This window comes from Camelina sativa, chromosome 3 (genome assembly GCF_030686135.1).
Source record: "Camelina sativa cultivar CO46 ecotype springtype chromosome 3, ASM3068613v1".
In the NCBI taxonomy this organism is placed as follows: Eukaryota; Viridiplantae; Streptophyta; class Magnoliopsida; order Brassicales; family Brassicaceae; genus Camelina; species Camelina sativa.
The window spans coordinates 8,540,837-8,563,569 of NC_141882.1; the positions used below are offsets into that span (position 1 = coordinate 8,540,837).

The following is a 22,733-nucleotide window of genomic DNA, read 5'->3' on the forward strand; positions in this document are numbered from 1 at the left end:
CACGGATATATATATGCATACAAAGCACATTATCTCTTTTTTTTTTTTTTTCTTTTGCACTTTATGAAATAAAAATAATTTCATTATCCGATTGTACAAAATAAGATACACCAAAGTTATACTTAAATATTCTTTTATCATTAAAGATAAAAGAAAACTTTTTTATAATCCCCTTCATAAATAGATAAAGTTTATATCTTTTTTTGTTGTTGTTGTTAATTGATGGACAAGCCACATAATCAGAAAATAAATAATGGTAGTACTCATTATGAATAATGATGGTAATCATAAACAGATCTTGAAGTTAACTTAGCACTGATAATTATATATAATTTTGGATAAATATGACTCCAAGATTTACGTGTTTCTACCATATACGCCTTATCTTTTAATTAATTTAATTTATTTTTACTTATTGTGCTTTCTTCCTCTAATGTAAAAATTCCAGACATTGGTTAATCATAAAAAGAAATATATAAAATAAAAGAAAAAAAATCTGAATAAGGAAGCCCTCTGTTCAACAAAGAGGCTTCTCTCGTTCCTTAATTCCTCCTCCTCCTTCTTCTCTCTCTCTCTCTCTCTCTCTCTCTCTTAAGCCAGCTGTTTTCTTCTTCTTCTTCTTCTTCCTCTTCTTCTACTACTCTCTCTCTTTTGCTCGCTTTCAAAGTTCCTCAAAATCATCCTCCGTTAATCGCCAGCATTGTCTTTCTTACCGATCTGACTTTCTCAGCATTCGAAATCTCCGGCGTTAAAGCCTGATCTCAAGGTTAGTTGTGAAATCGTTATTATTTTTTTTTTATTAATTTCCCCCGGAACTTTTTTTTCTCTGATCTCCGTCCATGTTGGTCTAGTTTTTTTTTTTGTTTTTTTGGGTTCTTGAATTTTTAAATTGTTAGATCTGGTTGCAATTTCGTTTGATCTGATCTATTCGTACGCGTTTTTTTTTATTAGCTTATATCGTTCGTGATTCCGTCGGTGGAAGCTTTGCAAAAAAAAAAAAAATGCCGGTGGAGGTGGAGAGAGAGCAAGGTGAGGTGTCGGTGAAGGTTGATTTCGAGAATGCGACTGAGATTAAACAGGAGGTTGTTGAAGTTCCGACGACGACCAAAGAGGACGACGTCGTGGTGAATGGGATCAGCCATGTCGGTAATAATGGCAACGGGAACGACACCGATGGTTCTTACGTTTTCATTACGGAGAATGATACCGTTGGAGATGATTCTGATTCTGTTAAGCCTGTTGATCTCAATGTTGTTGAGAAAGATCTCAAGGTGGGAGATAATGCGAATTCTGGGGATGTGAAAGTGGAAGAGGCTATGAGTAGTGCAGATGATGTTGTTTCGGGAGTTTCTCAAGATAGTCAAACCCTGGAAAAGTCTGAACCAGAAAAGGCAGATGATGGACCCGAGGAGGAGGTCGTTGGGATTGTCCCAAAGTCAGAAATCGAGGATTCTCTTGCAAAAAGCGTCGATGAAGAGAATCTTGGTAATGGGCATCTGGAAAAAGAGCTTGAGGGTAAATTGGAATCTACAGAGGAAGTGAAGCAACTTCAAGATTCTGAAGTTGGACCCAGGGATCTGACAAAGAATATCGCTGAGGAAAAGCCTGAAGATAAAATTGAATCTGAGATTAAAACAGATGTGGAGGGACATCAAGGGGACATTATTGAAACGCAAGAAAAATCTGATGTTGATGTTGATGTTTCTGAAGATCTTAAACATAACGAGGATGTAGCAAAGGACCCAGTTGACTCAGATCAGGGAAGTGTGTCTAAGTTGGCGAGCGCTAAGGTTTCTCCAACTGACCCCGATGATAGAGACATGGGTTTGGGACAAGTTACGCTAGCAGATCCAGCTGATACCATCAATGGATCTGAATCTGTGAATGATCGCAGTGGATCAGAATCTGTAGCAGTTTTAGAATCTGTTCCTGTTGAAAATGGTCATCCTCCAATAGAATCAGAGTCAGAGAAAACTGGTGATGTTCCATTTACTTCAGAGGCGGAGAAAGTCAATGCTTTCGAAGGTGATGTGTTGCCAGACTCTGGATCCGTGGAGGTTGCTGTATCAGAGGTAAGTAGTGCTGTCCCGGCTGAGACTCAAACTCTTACTGCCGCAAGCTTGGATGCCCACACTCCTGGTATAGATAGTGTAGTTGAAAATGGTAATATCAAATCGGAATCTGAAGCAGATATTGGAGCTGTTGATGATGTCTCCGTGTCTGATGGGAGTATAAACACTCATCAAGATGATCCTACTTATGATCAAGAAGGAAAACAACACATAGAATCTGAAGTTAAGGAACTTCTTGATGCCCCTGCTTCAGAAGAAAGAAGTGATGCTGTTATTGTTGCCAAAGAGAAGGTTTCAGAAGCTGCTATTTCTGATGGCTTATCTTGTACCAACCAGCAGGAACCAGAACGTGATGAGAAATCTGGGCTTGTTGAAAAACTACCATCCCATGTGCTACATGAGAATGCGCCTTCTGGGAATGACACAAGTGTAAATGTAAGCGATGACAGCAAAAGTCAAAGTTTATCAGAGGGAGTTGACACGAACCAGAAGATTCAAGATGATTGTAGTGCTCAGTTGGAAGAAGTGGCCAATGTGAATGTAAAACATGCTCCTAATGAGAAAGTTCAAGAAAACAACAGCGAGAGGAACTTAAGTGTTGGTGGTGATGTTTGTCTAAACTCTGCTGAAGAAGCGAAAGAGTCACCTACAGAGGATCTTTCTGGGAATGCATCCCTTGAGAGTGCTGAGACTCTCTCTACAAACATCAAGGAATCATTGAGCTTGTTGGATTCCAAAGCCGCTGTCTCTGACTTGGCAGAAAGCTCAGCAGAAGGAGTGGTTGGCGAAACGGGTGCTGTTGCCACGGAATCTGAAGCTGCGCAATCAGTTGAAGAATGCTCTGAACCTCATATTGCTCCATCCACTATTGAATTTGGTGAAATAAACAGAGAAGTCAATTGTGGTTCAGAAGTGAATGTGACGAAGACCCCTCCTGTTGATGTGTGTGAGGATATACCACCTAATGAAGTTTCTGAGATGAAAGAATCGGACATCAAAGAAAAATCTTCGATAAATGCAGATGAAGAAGTCGGTACTGCCTCAGTTGCATCTGAAATCAAGACCTGTGCACAGGATCTTGAATCTAAAGAGGTTACATCTACTACAGAAGCTAAAGACTCTGTGGACAGCCAACCTGCTGAAAACAAAGATGGTAATAAGTTAATTGAAAATGAAATTCTGCTATGTACTTCTCTTGTTGAGGCTGAGAAGGCTGGAGTTGACGGTTTATCTAAATTGTTGTGTTCAGGAAATGCTGTTGATGGAACAGATGGTAAAGTAGCCTCGACCTGTGATGGTTCTGCGCATGATGCTTCTGAAGCGCACACTGTAGCGGTAGAGATAGAGAAAAGACCGTTTTACTTTCTGCCTAGAGTTCCAAGATATGTTGACGAAAATTTAGCTGAGCAACTCGAGCATGCTGAAGCGCAGGTCGATCAGAAAACACAGAGTCGGGATGCTCTTAGAGCGGATATCCAGAAGATACGCGTAAGAGACAGTTTTGAGTTTTTCATAAGTTAAATCATCTTATTCTAAATTTCACTCTTGACAATTTTTTTGAAATGGTTATCTCTAGGCAATATGTAAGGACTATGATATCAGTTACAAGGCGGCCATGGCAGAAGAGAGATCTGCAAGAAAAGCAATGCATTCAAAACGGCAGGAAATTGATACCCTTCAGTCTGTGATTAGCCGGGTTAAGAGTGCTGCGTCTGTTGATGATATTGATTCGAGGGTGAGATTCCCAGCGATCACTTTCCAGCTAATTCTTGTTAAGGTTTCCAGCTTCTCTAACATGATTATGCTAATCTTTCTGATTTCTCTGCCTGCAATCAGGTGCATAATATGGAACACTTGATGCAACACTCAACTATATCTCTGACTGAAGAAAAAGGATTCATGCGTGAAATAAAACAGTTGAAGCAACTCCGTGCGCAGATATCTTCGAGTATGGGTACCACGGATGAAGTTAAGCAAGCATTGGATGAGAAAGAAAAAACAGAAGAGCGTTTGAAGGTACACTGCAGTCTTAGAAGTCATCTTTTATGTCCTATCTGCATTTAGTTGATACCTGCTACCTCTCTACTTTGATTATATCTATTTTGACGGTTCAAGGGCCTTTATTTCCTTTGTTTACATAACGTTCATCAGGGTGATCCATTTATTTAACCTTTTCTTTGTGGATATCATTTAACGTTTACATAACAGGTATTGAGGAAGGAACTAGATGGGCTTAGAAACGATCTCTCAAAAGTCGAAGCAATCACAAAAGCTGCTAAAAAAAAGTGTGATGAGGAGTGGGAAGCACAGAGTAAACTGCAAGAACAGTTCAGAGCTGCTGCTGCTGTTCGCCAGGAAGCATTTGTGCACCTACAGGATTTGAAGAAACAACAACGAGAAAAGGTACCCAAGCTCACCTGAAAGCAGACATAAACTTACAAATGCTTGCATTTGTGTTTTGTGATTAATCCTTCACTTTACTATTTCAGAACAAATATTTCTTCAAGTACAAAGATAATTCAAGGGCAGCAAGTGAAATGGCTTTGAAGAAAGACAGAGCAGCCCTGCAAAGCCTTTGTTCTGACCAGGTATAAGCAGATGCCAAATTTCTACAATGGTTTTAATCCGTGTATGTCGGCTTTGTACTCATTACAGTTTTTTAAATAGGTTGAGAATTTCATGAATATGTGGAACAATGATGAGGAGTTCCGAAAATACTATGTAAGATGCAACACAAGGAGTACCTTTAAGAGACTAGGAACCCTAGATGGACGATCTCTTGGCCCTGATGAGGAACCACCTCGGATCACTTATGCTACAAGAACAGACAAACTTAGATCTTCTAGTGACAGAGCAGAGAAACATGAGGCAGCTCCACCAGTTCCAGCACAACAAGAGAAAGTCATCAAATATGAAGGTTCAAAAGTTGAAAACAACAGTAAGGCTGCTGCTAAACCCACTGAGCAGAAGAGTCAGACCACTAAATCTAAAAAGGCCGTCAAAGCGGACCAGCCTCCCCCGATTGTTACCAAATTGGATTCTGGAAAAGAGGAGATCGAAAAGTCAGAAACAAAGGAAGAAGAAGAGCCACCTAAGTTAACCAAAGAGGAAGAGGAGTTAATTAAGAAAGAAGAGGAGAAGAGAAAACAAAAGGAAGCTGCGAAGATGAAGGAGCAGCATCGGTTGGAGGAAATAGCAAAAGCGAAAGAGGCAATGGAGAGGAAGAAGAAGAGAGAGGAGAAGGCTAAAGCAAGAGCTTTGCTTAAGGCCCAGAAAGAAGCAGAAGAAAGGGAGAAGGTAACTTTTCCTTTTCACAGATATAAAGCATATTTCAATCATCTCTCTCTCTCTCTCTTCTTTCTCGCAAATGTGTGTTTGATCTAACGAATACTCTCTATTGTATAGGAACGAGAAAAGAAGCTAAGGAAGAAGGAGAGAAGAAAGGGGATATTTACATCAGAAGAGGCAGCAGCAGAAGCCCCAATTCCGACATCAGAGACTGTAGTAGAAACCCCAAGGGAGATCGAAATTCCAAAGAAACAAACCATAGAGGAGAGTCAGCAAATCAAGAAATCTCACAAACCATCATCACAGTTTCTCAAACAAAACAAGTCAAAATCGGTTCCTCTGCCTTTAAGGAACCGAGGAAACAAGAGAAAACTGCGGCAATGGATGTGGATTGGACTCATAGTTGTGGTCATCCTCGCGTTGTTCCTTCTCGGTAATGCTAATCTCTCCTTCTCTTCAGCAAATCTCTGGTTTACATGAGAAAAAGAAAAAAAGAAAAATGGCACACTCTTCTTACACACTTTGCCTTGTGCTTTTTATAGTATGTTTTTTTGGCTCATATAAATTAGTTTGGATTGTGTTTGGTGCTTTTTTGTTCTTTTTTTTTTTTTTTTTTTTTTCTTTTTAAGTGGAAGTTTTGATTCATTGATTTCACACGAACAACAGACATAGATTGGTTTTTGCTTGGCTCTGGGTATATGTCTAAGAAGCAGGATTCGGGTTTTTTTTTATTTTTTTTTAATATACCATAATATATTATTAAAGCAGCGACGTCTTCTCTAGTTTTATATATATATATTGAAAGATAGTATAAATTACGAATATAGGAGAGGACCAACGATGTAGTACTTAATCAACAATGGAGATGATCATGTTTCTCAGCTCTGTCATTTGAAGTTCTAAGACTTGTTCGTTCTTTTCACATAAGTGATCCGGGGTGGTTCCTTATAACTCATCAGTGCCAAGAGATCGTCTATATATCTAGGGTTCCTAGTCCTCTAAAGGACCGAGCAGAGAAAGATTAGACTCAACACTGGATTCAATCTTATACTTTCCCATCACCAATCCTCATCGTAATTCATCTCTGGGATCAAATCTTGGAACAACATTCTATAATGAGCACAAGAACTGCTAGTCGCAGTAATTTGCCTAGAAAGCAATTGATACGATCGAATGCTAGCTCTTCGATTAAAGATGGCAGTTTTTTTAACCTCCTACGTACGAGACTCGTATTATCTTTTTTAATCTGACGTGGACTCGTTGTTTTCACAGTTTCACCGACAATATTGATATGGAGTTCCGAAATTGATAAAAACAAGTTATCCGAACGTTGTTGACTCAACAACTAGATTTGACCCATTCCCATGACCTACTTAGTATTTTACCTATTTACTGAAGATAAATCAGTTCGATATACTAGTTTAGTAACATGAAAACTAGATTAGAAAAATAGTTGCGTTCAAACTCAGCCGAATCTTTTTACATTCACAAAACACGTGGCATATACCTGCCGCGTTACTCTCTCTTTTTTTTTTTGAGTTTTAATTACATGAAAAGTTAACAACAAATAGGTTTTGTTTTTGTTTTGTCAACTAAAATAAATAAGAAAATAAAAAAATATGTATGGAATAACAAATATTTGAAAATGTAAAGCCATAGTTTTGAAATATAACTTATCCTCCGAAACAAGATAATCGTGGGAACGGGAAGGCCCAAAGACCTCCTACTCACTAATGCGTTCAAGTTTCAAGTGCTTTTGAAGAAGTTTTTCCTCAAATCTTTAAAATGTATGGTTTAGTATTTACTTGTAATTATGTTACTACAATATTATTATAAACCTTCTAAGAGCCAAGTCCAACGGGACGGTAAAACTGCTTAGTAACGTGGAAGATTTAAATTTTTGTCTTCAACCAGATTGTATAATTTACACTATAATAGTGTGATTCCTTTTTATTGCACAATACACCACTATATTTGGTGTTTTATTATAGCCACGCCAAACACTATAATATTGTTTTTTTAATATTATTTTATTTTAAAATACCTTATTTATATAAGAATCCACTTAAGTTTGTAATAAAAAGTAATATATCAAAACAGTTTTGTAGTTTTTTACTTTTCATAATATAAATTATTAATCAGTAGAAAAAATTAAAATTAATTAATAATTTGATTGATAATATATATAATAAAATTCAACTAACCTTTAAAAATATATAAAATTCAAGTCAACATAGAAAACACAACATTAGAAAATAAAAACCAGAAAAACATCTTCACCTAAGATAATTATAATATAATAATATAGAATAGTATTTTTAGTTTAATATTTGGTGTTGTGGTTGGAAATAAATTTTTTTTAGTATTAAAAATATACCAAATATAATGTTATTTCAGTATTAAAACGTTGCATATGCCCTAAATTTCACTTTTTTGATTGATTTATATGATTTTTCTGTCTAAAATATAAGTTGTCAGATCCGAGGTTTTCACATCAGAGAACAGTCGATTGAAATAAGTGGTTATGACTTATGATAATGGAAAATTATTGTACTTATATATATTCATGACTCATGACCACGTCCAATCGAAATATATTCAAACAAACAAAAATGGTTGGATCTGTACGAATGAGTTAACTCATTAAATTTCTTCTTTTATAACGTACATATGCACTATTTATCAAAACGTACATGTTGTGTTTGATTGATTTTAAAATTTTTATTCACAAATTTAAACTTAATCACGTACGGGGTAATAACACAAAACGGTATTTTCATCTACCATACATTTTGATACAAACTATGAGACTGGATACAAAATATAAGACTTAATTAATACTAATGCTTCAAATCAAGTTTTAATTCAATTTACATATATTATGATCTTAAACTACATTTTCTTTTTGTTAATTAGTAGATTATGTGCACAAACAGCTGTCGCTGACCTCTAGTTGACGTTATAAACGCTTTTCAATAAATAAAAAAGGTGACGTTGATAATATGTATATCATGATGGGTTTCTTCAAAAAAATTTGTTAAAACAATATTGCTAGTCCAAAAGTTATCAACAACAAATATTAATTACTTTGTAAATTTGTAATACAGCCTAACGTTTTTTTTTCTTGTGATACTTTTAAAAACAATCTTTTTTTTGTTAAAGGGTATTCTATTAAAAATATATGCCCAATAGGCTATTTCCGGATATAAACCCATACAAAATCCCCTAAGGGCCCGACCTATTACATCAAACCGAACTAAACCAATGAAATACGAAATCGACTCGGTTTACAAATCGAACCAAACCGAATGCTGAAAACCCTAATCTACAAACGTAGAACACGTTGTAGCCGCCGTCCAACAGAGCTGCGGATGCTTACCGGATCAGGACCTCCGGTAAGCCTGGACGACGTTAGCCGAACGGAGATGGTGATCCAAGATCCATTTCCATCCCGCCACCGTAGAGCCGCGTTGAGGAGGAGGAAGAGAATCGAGCTCGTCGTCGTCGAGGAGAGTTCTTGCTCAGTCGTGAGGGAGAAAGACAGTAGGGAGTAGATAAAGAGACCTTCGACGGTGGCTTAGCCTCGCCGGATCGGAGTCTACCTCCCCTATCGAGACCGATCCGGCGAAACTTCCAGAATCTCCGATCCCAGATCTAACTGTCTTCCTCACCCGTTCCTCGCCGTGAATCTCCTTCTCCCACTCTGCGTCGCTATTCCGCCGATAGAGTTCTTACCAGTGGACCAATCCAACTATTCGTATATTATTATCTCATAGTATATGATATGGTTATGGACCAATCCAACTATTTATTAAATTGTAATTTATTATATGTTATTTTCTTAGATACATATACGAATATACTAGTATAATAAACAAGAAACACTTCATTCCAGAAAATGTTGGGAAGAGAGTTGTGTCGGGGCGACACACTAAATACAATCGTCTCAGTTCTATTATTTACATCAAATAATGCAGAATTAAAATTATTTCTTTGAATGATGTTTAAAATCTTATAAAAGCCGAATGTTGTTCAAATTAACCAAATTAATAACTTCATAGTATGCGGTTAACCCAAGCAGCTAGCAAACAAAAACAAAACAACAAACCTTTTTATTATCAAGAGTGCATGATTTATTTAAAAACTAAAAGTCGGTCGCGATGATGATAGAAATAATCAATAAAACATTTCAAGCATATGCGAGCTTTATTATAATGAATTAGCTTCTTTGGGTATTATCGAACAACCTATCATGTTCCGTTATTGTAGCATCCATCGACAAAAGTTTATGAAATAGGACCATCATTTTTAAAAAATGGGTTTTAATATTATTAACTGTCCACAATTGGTGTGTGTATGTGGCTACTTTGCTTAATTGATATATATATATATATATATATACAAGTAATAGTTATAATGCACATTGAAAAAGCTTAGGTTATTCGATTATAGTTTGTCATACAAAAGAAATAAGTTAAAAGTATATATAAGAGAGAGGTGTAGTACTAGTACTTAAAGTTAGAGAAGTATCATAGTACAGTCAACAATGGAGCACATAATGGTTAGCAGTACTGTTGGTTAGTGATTGATTAGTGAGATTTTGGTCCAATCCATTGCATTCCACTTTCCGTACCAACTCACAGCTATTTCCCTTTCACCTTTTTCCCATTATATATTAACAAATACAACCTCAAAAAGTTAACATTCATCTTACAAAATGATGGCATGTTTAGAGAAAAAGAACATAGGAAAAAAACCCCAATTCCACTCTCTTCCTCTTTTTTTGTCAACTCCTATTTCCATTATATAAGTGAAAATATATAATATGAATCCCAATTTTTTTAATATTGTACTGATAAATACAAAATAAAAGAATAAGAAAGAAGAGTGAAGTACTAGTATTTCATTTTGATAACAAATGTTTCAGAAATAATTAATCTAAAAGTGAAAATTTTAGATGCTTTAGATTTTATATATAATATATATTATCATTATATTCTAAATACTTTTAACTCTTAATTGCGACATCATTTTCGGTATACGATTCAACCAATAATTTTTCTAATTCATATTTCACTTACACTAAAAAAATAATCTATAACTTTCTTGATTTCTTATATATTCTTGATTTTTTTTTTTTTTGTGTCATATATATATATTATTTTATAAAAATTCAGCAATTGAAAGTATTGGCAAATATAGATTTGACATTAAAACATTAGTAAGGAATGTAAGAATCGATGTAGAAACGAATAAGAAGGTGACACGAGATGATTAAAATGAGACACGGTTAACAACGATGGATTACAATAATGCTAAAGATTCATTAATAACAACGTCGATTTATGGAATAAGAGAGGAAGAAGGAAGGAGGACAATGAGCCACTTGCACGCGCGTAGGGACGAGACAAACCCGTACGTGTGTGAGGTGTGGCCTCTCTATCTCTTGTCTTGTCCAATCTGTTAGTACAATGTCCTAGAGGAAGGCTACTTTTGTAATATTTAGAACGCGTATGGGTTAGTTTTATCTTTTCACTTATTGACAGGGTTTGGGTGGGATTGTTTTATCCCTTACCTTACGTGATCACGACGACTTCTCTTCGTAACGCGGTGTTGATATTTAATCGAAAACCAAACTAATCTTTAAGATCTACAAAAAAAGCGAAGTGTTTTTACCATTAGTAGGTTCATAGTAACCAAACCAGTATTGAGATCGTAATTAATAGAGAACCATGATTCCTCAATTTCAAGATGAATCATTTTAACAACAAAAGATGAAATGATCAGAGCGATGAAATAAAAGAAGACACTTCTTAACAAATTAAAGGTTCTGTACAACACTCAGGTCTATAACCGATCAGACAATTAGTTAGGCAAAGATTGTTAGTAGCTCCACGTACCCAAAAAGAAAGTCGACGATCGTTTCGTTATCACTAACCACTCAATGACTCAAGGCATGTTACATGTTTATAACTAATATATATAGTACAATAATAAAATAAATGTAAGTTATAAATAATTTAGTTACATGGTACGAGTTTATAAAATAGGTTGGTTCGTGGGACCTACCTTAAAAGACGGGTTTAGTATACAATTATAATATGATTTCGACTATTAATATTCTACTTTTAGGTTTGTTGTTATCTTCCACTTTGATTATTCTTACAAGAAGAATCGGTATACAATTCATTGTGGGTTTTGATCAGTAAAGTAAACCCTCCTAGACCTTCTTTATCGGGAGGTTGATAGGGAGGTTCTTACGTTTTTTGTTGCAAAAATAATTCAGAACACAAAAAAAATCCTAAGGGAGATTGTTATATAACAACCCCATTTGTGATCTAAGAAATCATACGTGCCAGAATGATATTGGTTGAGCGAAAAAATAGAAAAGAGAGAATTTTTTTTTGCTCATTTCTCTCTCTCGATTGAGAGAAAACAAAGATTTGTATTGGAATTGATGTCGGAGGAGATGCTCATCATCGTGAATTGATGAGTCAGCCGTGTCCCATCGCGATATTTGATTGAATCTTGAATCGGCTCTGATTGCATGTAGGAGAGGCGATTTTGAATCGTGAATTGGGAGTCCACTCAATCGGAAGAGATTGAATCAATTGGAAGCAGAGGGTAAGTTTCTCAATTCAATTACTGATTTAGCTGCAAGATGATTTGGTTGAGAATATTTGGGCAAAATTTGGAGCAAATCAGTATTAAAATTAGTTATTCTCTCCATTTATGAATTGCACTTCTATTGTAATATGTATTCATGTTTTTAATATGTTTTGTATGTTTGAAAATTAATTAAAATGCAATATTTTCTAACTTTATAAAATCTTAAATGTATACACATTTATACCACTTCTATTCTATTTAAAATTTTTAAATTTAAAAAATCAATATTTTCAAAAATAAGAGACCCAAAATTAGAACCTACTAATAAATGAGAAAATTTTAACTAAGAGATCATGGATTATTATATTTAAAATCAAACAAAATTAATTCATAAAAAAGTTAAAACCTCACTAACAACCCCTCCCTAAAAACCTACCAATAATCTTGCCCTTGGTTCTCTCTTTGGGAAAAAATGCTTTCATTTCTCTTATGCTGACATGCAGAAGAACCAGGAAGAGAAACGATGGGACAAGCTTCGAACTTCGACGGTGGTGTATAAATCAATTGATAATCTCAAACATTTGATATCACAATAATCTCATGCCACATTAATTTTTTTAAAAATTTCTTAAACAAGTATGTTTGACTAGAAAGAAGTATTTTTAAAGTCCAAAAGGTGTGAAACTAAAATGGATCCGTTTATTAAGGGTAAAGAATTTATAGCAAAAAAAAAAAAAGACTGTTGAAATATTTTAACTGTGGGATAAAAAGCAAATGGAATGGTCTCGGATCCTTCAAACTCCCATATCACTCTCCCTCCTCTCTCCCATATGGGCGGCTCGAATAATACCATACAAATACCCTCTTCACTATTCGAATTTACACAATGTGCCACCACCCTAGAAAACAAATAAGAAAAAAAAAAAAAAAAAAAAGTTATCGTAGAAGGTAAGGACTTGAAAGACAGCAGCACAAGGATTAAAAAAAAAAAGCTTAAACAGAGGAAGAAGAAGAAGGACAAGTTTGAGACTTTTGTTGTGGGGGATTTGAAGAAGCTCGAGTCGAAGTTTGTTGAAGAGGAGAGGAAAAAATAAAAATCAAATATTTTCTCTTGTTCCCGGGGATTGGATCGGGAAAGTTTTGAAGATTCGTTTTTTTGAAAAATTCGTTCTTTACATTCGAATTCGAGTGATGTTTTGCTTGATTCGTCTCGAGCTTTCGTTGAATCAAGGAAGAGTTTATGCTGCTTGAAGCTACCCAAGATTCTGATTTTGAGTTTATTGATTTTAGAAGCTAAAGGGCGTTAGAGAGATATGATGATGAGTAGTTACGTTGGTTCCTTCTTCCCGTAAGATTTCACTGAAGATGTTCTTCTTCTTCTTCTTCTACAAAAACTGAATCTTTCTTCATCAACCTGATCAAAAGGAGATATTTTTCAATAAAAAAAAAAAGGGTCAGATCGATTTCGGTGAAGAGAGATATGGATGAGGTAGGTGCTCAAGTAGCTACACCGATGTTTATTCATCCATCGCTATCTCCGATGGGGAGAAAACGCGATCTTTATTACCCCATGTCGAGTCGTCTTGTTCCGTCTCAGCAGCAACAGCCTCAGCGTAGAGATGAGTGGAACTCTAAGATGTGGGATTGGGATAGCCGGAGATTTGAGGCTAAACCCGTGGATGCTCAGACTCTTTGTCTTGAGAACGTTACAACACAACAGTTTGATTTGACTTCGAGGAATAAGAGTGGAGGAGGAGAAGAAAGAGGACTTGATTTGAATCTGGGAAGTGGTTTGACCGCTTTGGAAGAGACTACGACGGCGACGGCGACGGCGACGGCGACGCCGACGACGCAGAACGTTAGACCGAGCAAGAAGGTTCGGTCTGGATCTCCGGGAGGAGGGAATTATCCCATGTGTCAGGTGGATAATTGTACTGAAGATTTATCTCATGCTAAGGATTATCATAGAAGGCATAAAGTGTGTGAAGTTCATAGCAAAGCTACTAAAGCTCTCGTTGGGAAACAGATGCAGAGGTTTTGCCAACAGTGCAGCAGGTATAAGGAACAAAGTTTGATTTGTTGTGTATCCAATTCTCTGTTTTTTGTCTTTAATCTGACATTGAATGATTTTTGCAGGTTTCATCGGCTTTCTGAGTTTGATGAGGGGAAGAGAAGTTGTAGGCGTAGGTTGGCTGGCCATAATCGACGGAGGAGGAAGACAATGCAGCCGGAGGAGATTGCATCTGGGGTTGTGGTTCCAGGGAACCGTGATAATAATACCTCTAACGCCAAGATGGATCTTATGGCTTTGTTAACCGCCTTAGCTTGTGCTCAAGGTACTACTAACTAGTTTACAATTATGCTGCTCGGATGTTCTTGGTTTATTAATAGTTTTGTTGTCTGCGAGCTGCAGGTAAGAATGATGTGAAGCCAGTGAGTTCTCCAGCTGTGCCTGATAGAGAGCAGCTTCTTCAGATACTTAACAAGATTAATGCTTTGCCGTTGCCTATGGATCTTGTCTCTAAGTTGAACAATATTGGAAGTTTAGCCAGGAAAAATCTGGATCAACCTATGGCGAACCCCACAAATGATATGAATGGGGCTTCTCCTTCTACAATGGACTTGCTTGCTGTTCTCTCGTCAACGTTAGGCTCATCTTCACCTGATGCGCTAGCCATATTGTCTCAAGGTGGGTTTGGTAACAAAGACAGTGACAAGACTAAGTTATCGTCTTATGATCACGGTGTTACTACCAATGTTGAAAAGAGAACTTTTGGGTTCTCTTCTGGTGGGGGAGAGAGGAGCAGTAGCAGTAACCAATCTCCTTCTCAGGATTCAGATTCACGTGCTCAAGACACTAGGTCTAGCTTGTCTCTACAATTATTTACCTCATCTCCCGAGGATGAGAGTCGACCGACAGTGGCATCTTCTAGAAAGTATTACTCTTCTGCCAGCAGTAATCCTGTTGAGGATAGATCTCCATCTTCTTCACCGGTCATGCAGGAGTTATTCCCATTGCAGACGTCCCCTGAAACCATGAGGTCTAAGAATCACAATAACTCAAGTCCAAGCAGGACTGGTTGCTTGCCACTTGAGCTCTTTGGAGCATCAAATAGAGGAACTGCAAACCCGAATTTTAAAGGTTTCGGGCAACAGTCTGGATATGCTTCTTCTGGTTCTGACTACTCTTCTCCCAGCTTAAACTCTGATGCTCAGGTTTGCAGCTTTTCAACTCCTCTTTAGCATCTGTTTGTACGTAGATAAAACAAGCTGCTTATCGTTTTAATATTGATGGCATTCAAACAGGACCGCACCGGAAAGATAGTCTTCAAACTACTTGACAAAGATCCAAGTCAGCTCCCTGGGACATTACGATCAGAGGTAATAATTTCTGGTCATGATCTCAAAAAAAGAAATAGAAAATTATTGGTCTTCTGTTTCAGTCCTCATAGTTATTGTCTTCCTTTTTTACAGATCTATAATTGGCTTTCGAACATTCCATCAGAAATGGAGAGTTATATCAGGCCTGGCTGTGTTGTTCTATCTGTCTATATAGCGATGTCACCTGCAGCCTGGGAACAGGTGAGTGGAAATTTTTTTTGAGTATTTGATTATTGAATTATCCAATGCTATGTATAGCTTAGGAGCGGTTGGTGGTTTCTTTTCAGCTCGAGCGAAACTTGCTGCAACGGCTTGGTGTTTTGCTACAAAATCCTCAGTCTGATTTTTGGAGAAACGTGAGATTTATAGTTAACACGGGCAGACAGCTCGCATCACACAAAAATGGTGAGTGCTCACGAGCTGTTACTTCTATGTAAGCTTTAATGTTGCAATTTCTATCTCTTAATGATCATTACATATCATTGGTTACAGGTAGGGTACGATGCAGCAAATCGTGGAGGACTTGGAATTCACCAGAGCTCATCTCAGTGTCACCTATAGCCGTGGTAGCTGGTGCAGAAACAAGTTTGGTAGTAAGAGGTAGAAGCTTGACTAACGATGGGATCAGGTAAACTTCAAAAACAAAAAAAAATCAAAGTTTCATAGTGTTTCTCATCTCTACTTATTCTTTCTAACTTTTATTATCATTGTGCTGCCAGTATTCGTTGCACGCATATGGGTAGCTACATGTCAATGGAAGTAACCGGGGCAGCGTGTAGACAAGCCGTATTTGATGAGTTGAATGTAAATAGTTTCAAAGTACAAAATGCACAGCCGGGTTTTCTTGGACGCTGTTTCATTGAGGTATTACTTCATATAGCTAAACTTGATAGTTTTCTTTTTCCAGTCTAGAGATGTTTAACGCCTAGTTTGTGTGCAGGTGGAGAATGGATTCAGGGGTGATAGCTTTCCATTGATAATTGCCAATGCATCCATCTGCAAAGAGTTAAATCGCCTTGAAGAAGAGTTTCACCCCAAAAGTCAAGATACGTCAGAAGAACACGCACAGAGCACAGATCGTCGTCCCACATCAAGAGAAGAAGTTTTGTGCTTCTTGAATGAGCTTGGTTGGCTTTTCCAGAAGAACCAGACCTCTGAACTTCGGGAACAATCCGACTTTTCCCTTGCCCGCTTCAAGTTTTTGCTCGTTTGCTCAGTTGAAAGAGATTACTGTGCTCTCATCAGAACACTCCTAGACATGTTAGTAGAGAGAAATTTGGTGAATGATGAGCTGAACACTGAAGCCTTGGATATGCTCGCTGAGATTCAGTTGTTGAATCGTGCTGTTAAGAGGAAAAGCACAAAAATGGTTGAACTACTTATTCATTACTCAGTTAATCCTTCGGCACTCGATTCCTCTAACAACTTCGTTTTCTTACCCAATATAATTGGACCTGGTGGTATCACACCTTTACATCTAGCTGCTTGTACATCTGGTTCAGATGATATGGTTGATCTACTGACCAGTGATCCACAGGAGGTATGGCTCTGTCTCTCTCTAGCTCCCTCTCTCGGACCCAATTTTTTTGCAACTCTAAAACTGGGGAAACTCTTTTTACTGTTTCAGATCGGATTATCGAGTTGGAACTCTCTACGCGATGCAACAGGGCAAACTCCATACAGCTACGCTGCAATTAGGAACAACCATAGCTATAACTCCTTGGTGGCTCGTAAACTTGCAGACAAAAGAAACAAGCAAGTCTCACTAAACATCGAGAACGAGATAGTTGACCAAAAGGGTCTGAGCAAAAGATTAAGTTCAGAGATGAACAAATCATCTTGTGCCTCGTGTGCAACCGTGGCTCTCAAGTATCAGAGGAGGGTTTCAGGTTCACACCGTTTGTTCCCAACTCCCATCATTCACTCAATGCTCGCAGTTGCAACAGTCTGTGTTTGCGTTTGCGTTTTCATGCACGCTTTCCCAATCGTCAGACAAGGATCTCACTTCAGTTGGGGAGGTTTGGATTATGGCTCAATCTAGACAACTTATATATAAATTATAATTTATTCTTTTGGTTTCACAAAAGCAAAAAAAAAAATAAGAAGAAAAGGGGAAGAGACTTTGGTGCGGAAACAAGGAAAAGCTCAGAGACGTTACTGTGACTACAGCATTACTTAAAGGGAGTTTTTTGTTTTCTTTCGTTAATTATATATATTTTGGTTTGGCTAATTTGTTGTGTATTTCTGTGTATTTGTTTCCTACTTTGTATGATTATTACTATATTATTTTAACTAAGATAATAACATGCTGCTTCATATAAGAAGCAGTTGTTTTACTGTTTTTGTTTTGTTTTTTTTGTTCTTGTAAATTTGTACTTCTGTACAAGTAGTTCTTCATGTTGTAACTTCAATATATAACTTTGTTTTTTTTTTTTTTTTTTTTTTTGTCAAAAGTCTTATTAAATGCATTACCATTTTATACCTATATTACTACTATATCATAAGGAACAATGTTTGTGGAAACCAATATATATAGGAAGAAGCAATGACAATGTGAAGATGGAGGAATCTTGTCACATAGAGCCCAAAAGGCCATAACATGTTTAACGATTCCCACGTGACTTGTCGAGATTCTCAAACATCACAACTCACAAGTCACGATATCTTTTGCCTGATCATTTGGTTTGAGGGATTAGCTCTTCCATCTTATGAGTTCAAGTGATGGCATAGAAGGAGAAGAGCCGAAAAAGATAGTAGCACGGCAACATATATAGTCACGATATCTTAGTTCAAGGAATTTTTTTTTTGTCACAAGTAAAAGATTCTTGAGATTAGTGTGATTTCGTTACTTAATCAACGACAGAGACCTAAAGAATCTTGAAAATGTTATACAGAGGATATCACATTATAATGCCACTTTTCAAAAGGAAAGTCTCGAAAGTGGGAAGGAGAGTGAAATCATTTGTAACGTTACATTTCAAAAGTTTATTCTGGTGGCTATAAGTCAAGCAACTCTTGCTTTAATTTTTGATTTGTTTACTCTATTGTAGGTTTTGATCGTATATATAACTACTATGTATATATAGATATAGCGCATCCTGCATCCAAATCAATGAAAGTTTTAAAATTTTGATGTAATAAATATATTAAACTTAAACGTGAAAGAAAATGTGAGTGGTGGGTCTCGTTTCTCATAATGTAAGATTTGAATGGGAGTTAACTTTGATCTGCCTCTCTTTTCGAAGATGCTAAATAGATAGTAGCTTTTATGGTTTTCCTTTTTATTTCTCGACATGTAACAAACAGTAAGATCCAAATAATTATTACACATATATATTTTCCAAACATACCAAAAGGCCATATGCGTTCGGTTTAGTTACACGTTAAACATAAGAGATTCTATATGTTAACTAATTTAACACACAAACAATATAAAGAAAAATATCACTTAATTATATGTATATACAAACCACATAAGCAAATACATATAATTATATTCTTTTATTGTACACATCCCCAAATTTAATCAAAATAATATATCCCCCATCCCAAACTTAATAAACACTAGTAATACATCTATGTACTTATCATATCAAAGGTATCATCATGGCATAACATCTCCACATATAAAGTATAAACACTCATAAGTAGTTAACCAAGCAATCTCCTCAGACACGTGGAATTGTCCTAGTAACACCTCCATTTCGGCCACCCCCACCACCGCCGCCACCTCTAGTCACACCGTCCAAAATAGCTTCACCAACACCTTCACCAAGACCTTCCATTATGCCACCGAGAAAATCAATCACAACCTGCGACGCCAACCTCGCGGCCGTACCCAAAACCGCCGGAGACTTATCCCTCCCTTTATGTCCGTTGGCGCGGAGGCCGTTCACGGCTGCGTCTTTAGCACAAACGGCGTGCAAGTGGTAATCGCAGACGGTGCAATGGTAAACCCTCCCCGTACGCTTACCTCTCTTGCACTCTCCGCAAAGGAATCCTCCGTAGTCACCGCCGTTGGTGTTGGAGGCTGAGGAAGATAGGACGAGGCGGAGAGGGTGGTGGTGGAGTGAGGAGGAGGAGAGGGAAGGGGATAACATAGCGCAGCCAGGATGCATCTGGAAACTGCAAGCTTTGCATCTAAATGTGTAACCTCTTGGTGATCTTCCACACACGTCGCATTTAGATTTAACTATCCCTCCTTTCGCTGTTATTCATCATCCAAAAAAAAAAACATTAAGTTTAGATATAGACTAGGGAAACGTTGGACGTCTTTGTAAACGTACGAACGTGAGATCAAATATGCGTATATACTAAGCGATCAAATCATTTTACGGTGTCCAGTAATTGTGCTTAGTCATATATATTCTTTCATTCAAATATTTAATGACAAAAACAATAATTCATTTCACTGTACGTATTTAGTATATTACTCTTGGTGTCTCCGATCCATTCTATTCCACGATTTTTATTTTTATTTTCAGTTTCACAGATGTCGTACTAGAGAGCTTAAGTTTGAGGTTTGCAACTAATACGTTTATGGCGTATTAGAAAGCTTATTATTCTCTGTTGTTCAACGTAACCAGCATTGTAATTTTTAATGTTGATACCCACTAAACCAAATAATTATTTTCTTTTAAAGCGAAGCATTATTATTATTCCAATCCAAGTAAAGCAATCAATATATAATCGACAAAAATATTCAGGGTTTCTTATATAGTTTCGTGAGATCTAGTTCGTGGTCTGAAAAACAAACAGAGGATATAACATTAGGATCAACACGAAACAGAAAATGTCTGAAGAAATAAAATTGACCATATTGAGCCATTCACATAATTTATACCAAAAATACCGCTCAAGTCCGACAAACAATAATATATTTGATAAGACAAAACGTACCCGGTTTGGCAAAGAAGAGAAGTTGATGCTGGTAATGAAAAGGGTGTGATTTGAGTAGTGGAGGAGCCAAAGCACAAAACTCATGGAGCTGATAATCGCACTCTTGACACACGTACCTAACCCCTGCTCCATCCTCTTTGCACCCTGCACACGTGTAAATATCCGGCAACTCAACTTTGACCAGCACGTGTTGGGGATGTCCGAAGTGGACCATCTCTTCACCTTGTATCAGTTGAGGTGATGCTGGGAACTCTACTGACCGTGGTCGCGGTTTTCTGTTAAGATCATTTGTGCGAACCACTGCGGTTGAGGCCATAGTGTTCGAGGCCGAACGTCTCATAGCTGCCATCGCCGTGATGCTGGACGTATCATTCCTGGAATTGGAATTGATGACTATGGATTTGCTTCTCATCATTCTTCTTTTTAAAAATGAAAACTTTGAGTTGGTGGTAGAAGTAATGATTAATTAGGGTTCTATGGGTTTTTTTGTTGTTGTGTGGTACGGAGGTGAAATTTAGAGTGGTGAAATTTGGAGGTGGAGGTGACAGATTATTTATGGTGAGAAAAATATATTGGAAACTGTTTTAATTACATAGACAGGTTTTGTGATAGATGAGAAATGTAGTTGCTTTAATTAGGGTTTCTAGAAAGAAAGAAAGAAAGAAGATGCTTTGTGGACTTATTTGTCACGTAATTGCATGTGCATTTACGTTAAAAGTTAATACTGAATAAGAAGTTGGGATATTTAGATGTTTTAACTGCCGTGAACAGGGGTAATTTAGATGTGCCCATATGTATAAATGCAAGATAGGATCATCTATGCATATTCGATGTGAGTTAGCCAGTGAGGGTTTCGGCTATAATTTCATTAATTGTATAGTTTGGTATAGATTACAACAATTCGCTTGATTTTTAGATAGAACTTGTGGATTTGACGAAAGTTCACCCAAAAATAAAAACTAGCTAAATTTGCCATACAGTTTTGTTGATTTTTCATATAAAATAAAACTGCACTAGTTTATCTTCGTTATCTAAATTACTTGTCGGCAACCACCGTAAAAATTATATATGGCCTGACTCTTTTGTCCATCTTTATAGATTGAGTACATATATATTATATCTATACTGTCGGCTGTCGCGGTGAGATATATAGAGTAATTTTAGTATTAAAAATCTTGGTAAAAAATGTTTTGAGTCACTTGTTAACACAACCATTTTTTTGGTCGTGACACATAACCGTCTATGTTGAGTTTTGCCACTCAAGTTGAAAAAAAAAAAGGATTTTACCAGCCAAATTTTGGAACTTAAATTTAAAATCAACCAACAAACAATCTTAGTTCCCTACCAAATCCGACATTGGAATATATCACAGAAATGTATTGGGCCCCGATTTAATTCTTATTCCTCGCAAGATCATACAAAACATTGCTAGTGATAGTTTCCAAACTTCCAAGCAAACCCCAACGAAAATCGTTTACATATAATATATACATGCATAAATAAAACTTTCGTAAAACAGCTCAAAAAGTTGTACTTATTTGTTTATCCAAATGGTAGAGTTACAAGAAAGTGTTTTCAAAATATATCATACTCGAACTTAGGGTTTCATTTCTATATACGAATCATGAAAAATCTATCATATAAAAACGGAAAATATCAAGACTTTAACTATAAACAACGTTTATGACCACACTCTAAGGTAACCAAATCATGGGTCCTATCATGGAAATAATTTATATTCTTCCCCACGACTCGAGCAGCTTCTCAGTACATGTTTATTGAAATTTAGAGAGATTCACCTTTCCTTTATTATACTTTTGAAATTTATGATAAATTTCCAACCATTTAAAAAAGAAAGAAAATATTATAAGAAACAATCACCTTTTCTGCTGGGTATGCGCTGTAAGGGAAGGAGAAGAGCATAAAAGAACAACAGAGGACTGACACTATGAGAAAGATTCTCACTCAATTAAAACACATCAAAACTTGACTATGAGTTTGATTTAGCCAATTGTTTCACTTTGTTCAATTCTACAAGTTATTCCACACTGTCATTTCATCTATGGATTAGTCATTATTGGATTAATCATTCTTTCTCGATGATTACTTTCTCCATTAGACAAAAAATAAGATGCACATAGTTAAGCGAATACGAGAATATTAGCCATACTAATAACAGTAGTTCTCTCTTTATTCTCATACATTGTTTCGGATAATGAATTCTTGAGCATATATATTGTCTAGATTATGTTTAGGAATGGACTTTTTTTTTTTTTTTTATTCTTGTTTTTATAAAACTATAACTGAATTCTAATAGATTATTTCTAACAGAAGTGTTAAACCAATCAAAGAGGACATACATAGTAGCATAGATGATGATAACACATGTGAACTGAAAGAAAAAAAATGGAAGTTTTATCGTTGCAATTCACACACGCACGGTCATTTAGAATTACGGATATTTCAGTTATTTTTATAGTGCCG

The 22,733-nt window shown here is 36.5% G+C and overlaps 3 protein-coding genes across 3 annotated transcripts; 2 read left to right on the top strand and 1 right to left on the bottom strand.

The window, feature by feature from the left end:
* The first annotated feature begins 265 nt into the window (after nucleotides 1-265).
* On the top strand, nucleotides 266-6,091 carry LOC104776221 (uncharacterized). Its single transcript, XM_010500249.3, has 9 exons — nucleotides 266-766; nucleotides 952-3,225; nucleotides 3,322-3,560; nucleotides 3,649-3,807; nucleotides 3,909-4,088; nucleotides 4,281-4,475; nucleotides 4,562-4,660; nucleotides 4,740-5,369; nucleotides 5,478-6,091. The coding sequence occupies exons 2-9, from the start codon at nucleotides 1,002-1,004 to the stop codon at nucleotides 5,838-5,840; spliced, it is 4,089 nt and encodes a 1,362-aa protein (XP_010498551.2). The 5' UTR covers nucleotides 266-766; nucleotides 952-1,001; the 3' UTR covers nucleotides 5,841-6,091.
* Nucleotides 6,092-12,765: 6,674 nt separating this feature from the next.
* Nucleotides 12,766-17,782, top strand: LOC104776222 (squamosa promoter-binding-like protein 14). The gene is made up of 10 exons (XM_010500251.3): nucleotides 12,766-14,024; nucleotides 14,106-14,305; nucleotides 14,383-15,185; nucleotides 15,276-15,350; nucleotides 15,444-15,551; nucleotides 15,638-15,755; nucleotides 15,843-15,978; nucleotides 16,070-16,214; nucleotides 16,291-16,890; nucleotides 16,978-17,782. The coding sequence occupies exons 1-10, from the start codon at nucleotides 13,450-13,452 to the stop codon at nucleotides 17,389-17,391; spliced, it is 3,174 nt and encodes a 1,057-aa protein (XP_010498553.2). The 5' UTR covers nucleotides 12,766-13,449; the 3' UTR covers nucleotides 17,392-17,782.
* Nucleotides 17,783-18,780: 998 nt separating this feature from the next.
* Nucleotides 18,781-20,839, bottom strand: LOC104776223 (protein VACUOLELESS GAMETOPHYTES). The gene is made up of 2 exons (XM_010500252.2): nucleotides 20,250-20,839; nucleotides 18,781-19,557 (listed from the first exon to the last, which is right to left on the bottom strand). Exons 1-2 carry the CDS (start codon nucleotides 20,662-20,664, stop codon nucleotides 19,019-19,021), a joined length of 954 nt encoding a protein of 317 aa, XP_010498554.1. The 5' UTR covers nucleotides 20,665-20,839; the 3' UTR covers nucleotides 18,781-19,018.
* Nucleotides 20,840-22,733: the final 1,894 nt, after the last annotated feature.

Excerpts from the sequence above, each read along its gene's own strand:
- LOC104776221 (XM_010500249.3), top strand. The coding sequence starts at position 1,002 with ATGCCGGTGGAGGTGGAGAGAGAGCAAGGTGAGGTGTCGGTGAAGGTT. Across the intron at positions 4,476-4,561 it reads AGAAACAACAACGAGAAAAG|AACAAATATTTCTTCAAGTA; the intron begins GTACCCAAGCTC and ends TTACTATTTCAG. Across the intron at positions 4,661-4,739 it reads AAAGCCTTTGTTCTGACCAG|GTTGAGAATTTCATGAATAT; the intron begins GTATAAGCAGAT and ends TTTTTTAAATAG.
- LOC104776222 (XM_010500251.3), top strand. The coding sequence starts at position 13,450 with ATGGATGAGGTAGGTGCTCAAGTAGCTACACCGATGTTTATTCATCCA. Across the intron at positions 15,552-15,637 it reads CACCTGCAGCCTGGGAACAG|CTCGAGCGAAACTTGCTGCA; the intron begins GTGAGTGGAAAT and ends GTTTCTTTTCAG. Across the intron at positions 15,756-15,842 it reads GCTCGCATCACACAAAAATG|GTAGGGTACGATGCAGCAAA; the intron begins GTGAGTGCTCAC and ends CATTGGTTACAG.
- LOC104776223 (XM_010500252.2), bottom strand. The coding sequence starts at position 20,664 with ATGATGAGAAGCAAATCCATAGTCATCAATTCCAATTCCAGGAATGAT. Across the intron at positions 19,558-20,249 it reads TCTCTTCTTTGCCAAACCGG|CGAAAGGAGGGATAGTTAAA; the intron begins GTACGTTTTGTC and ends GATGAATAACAG.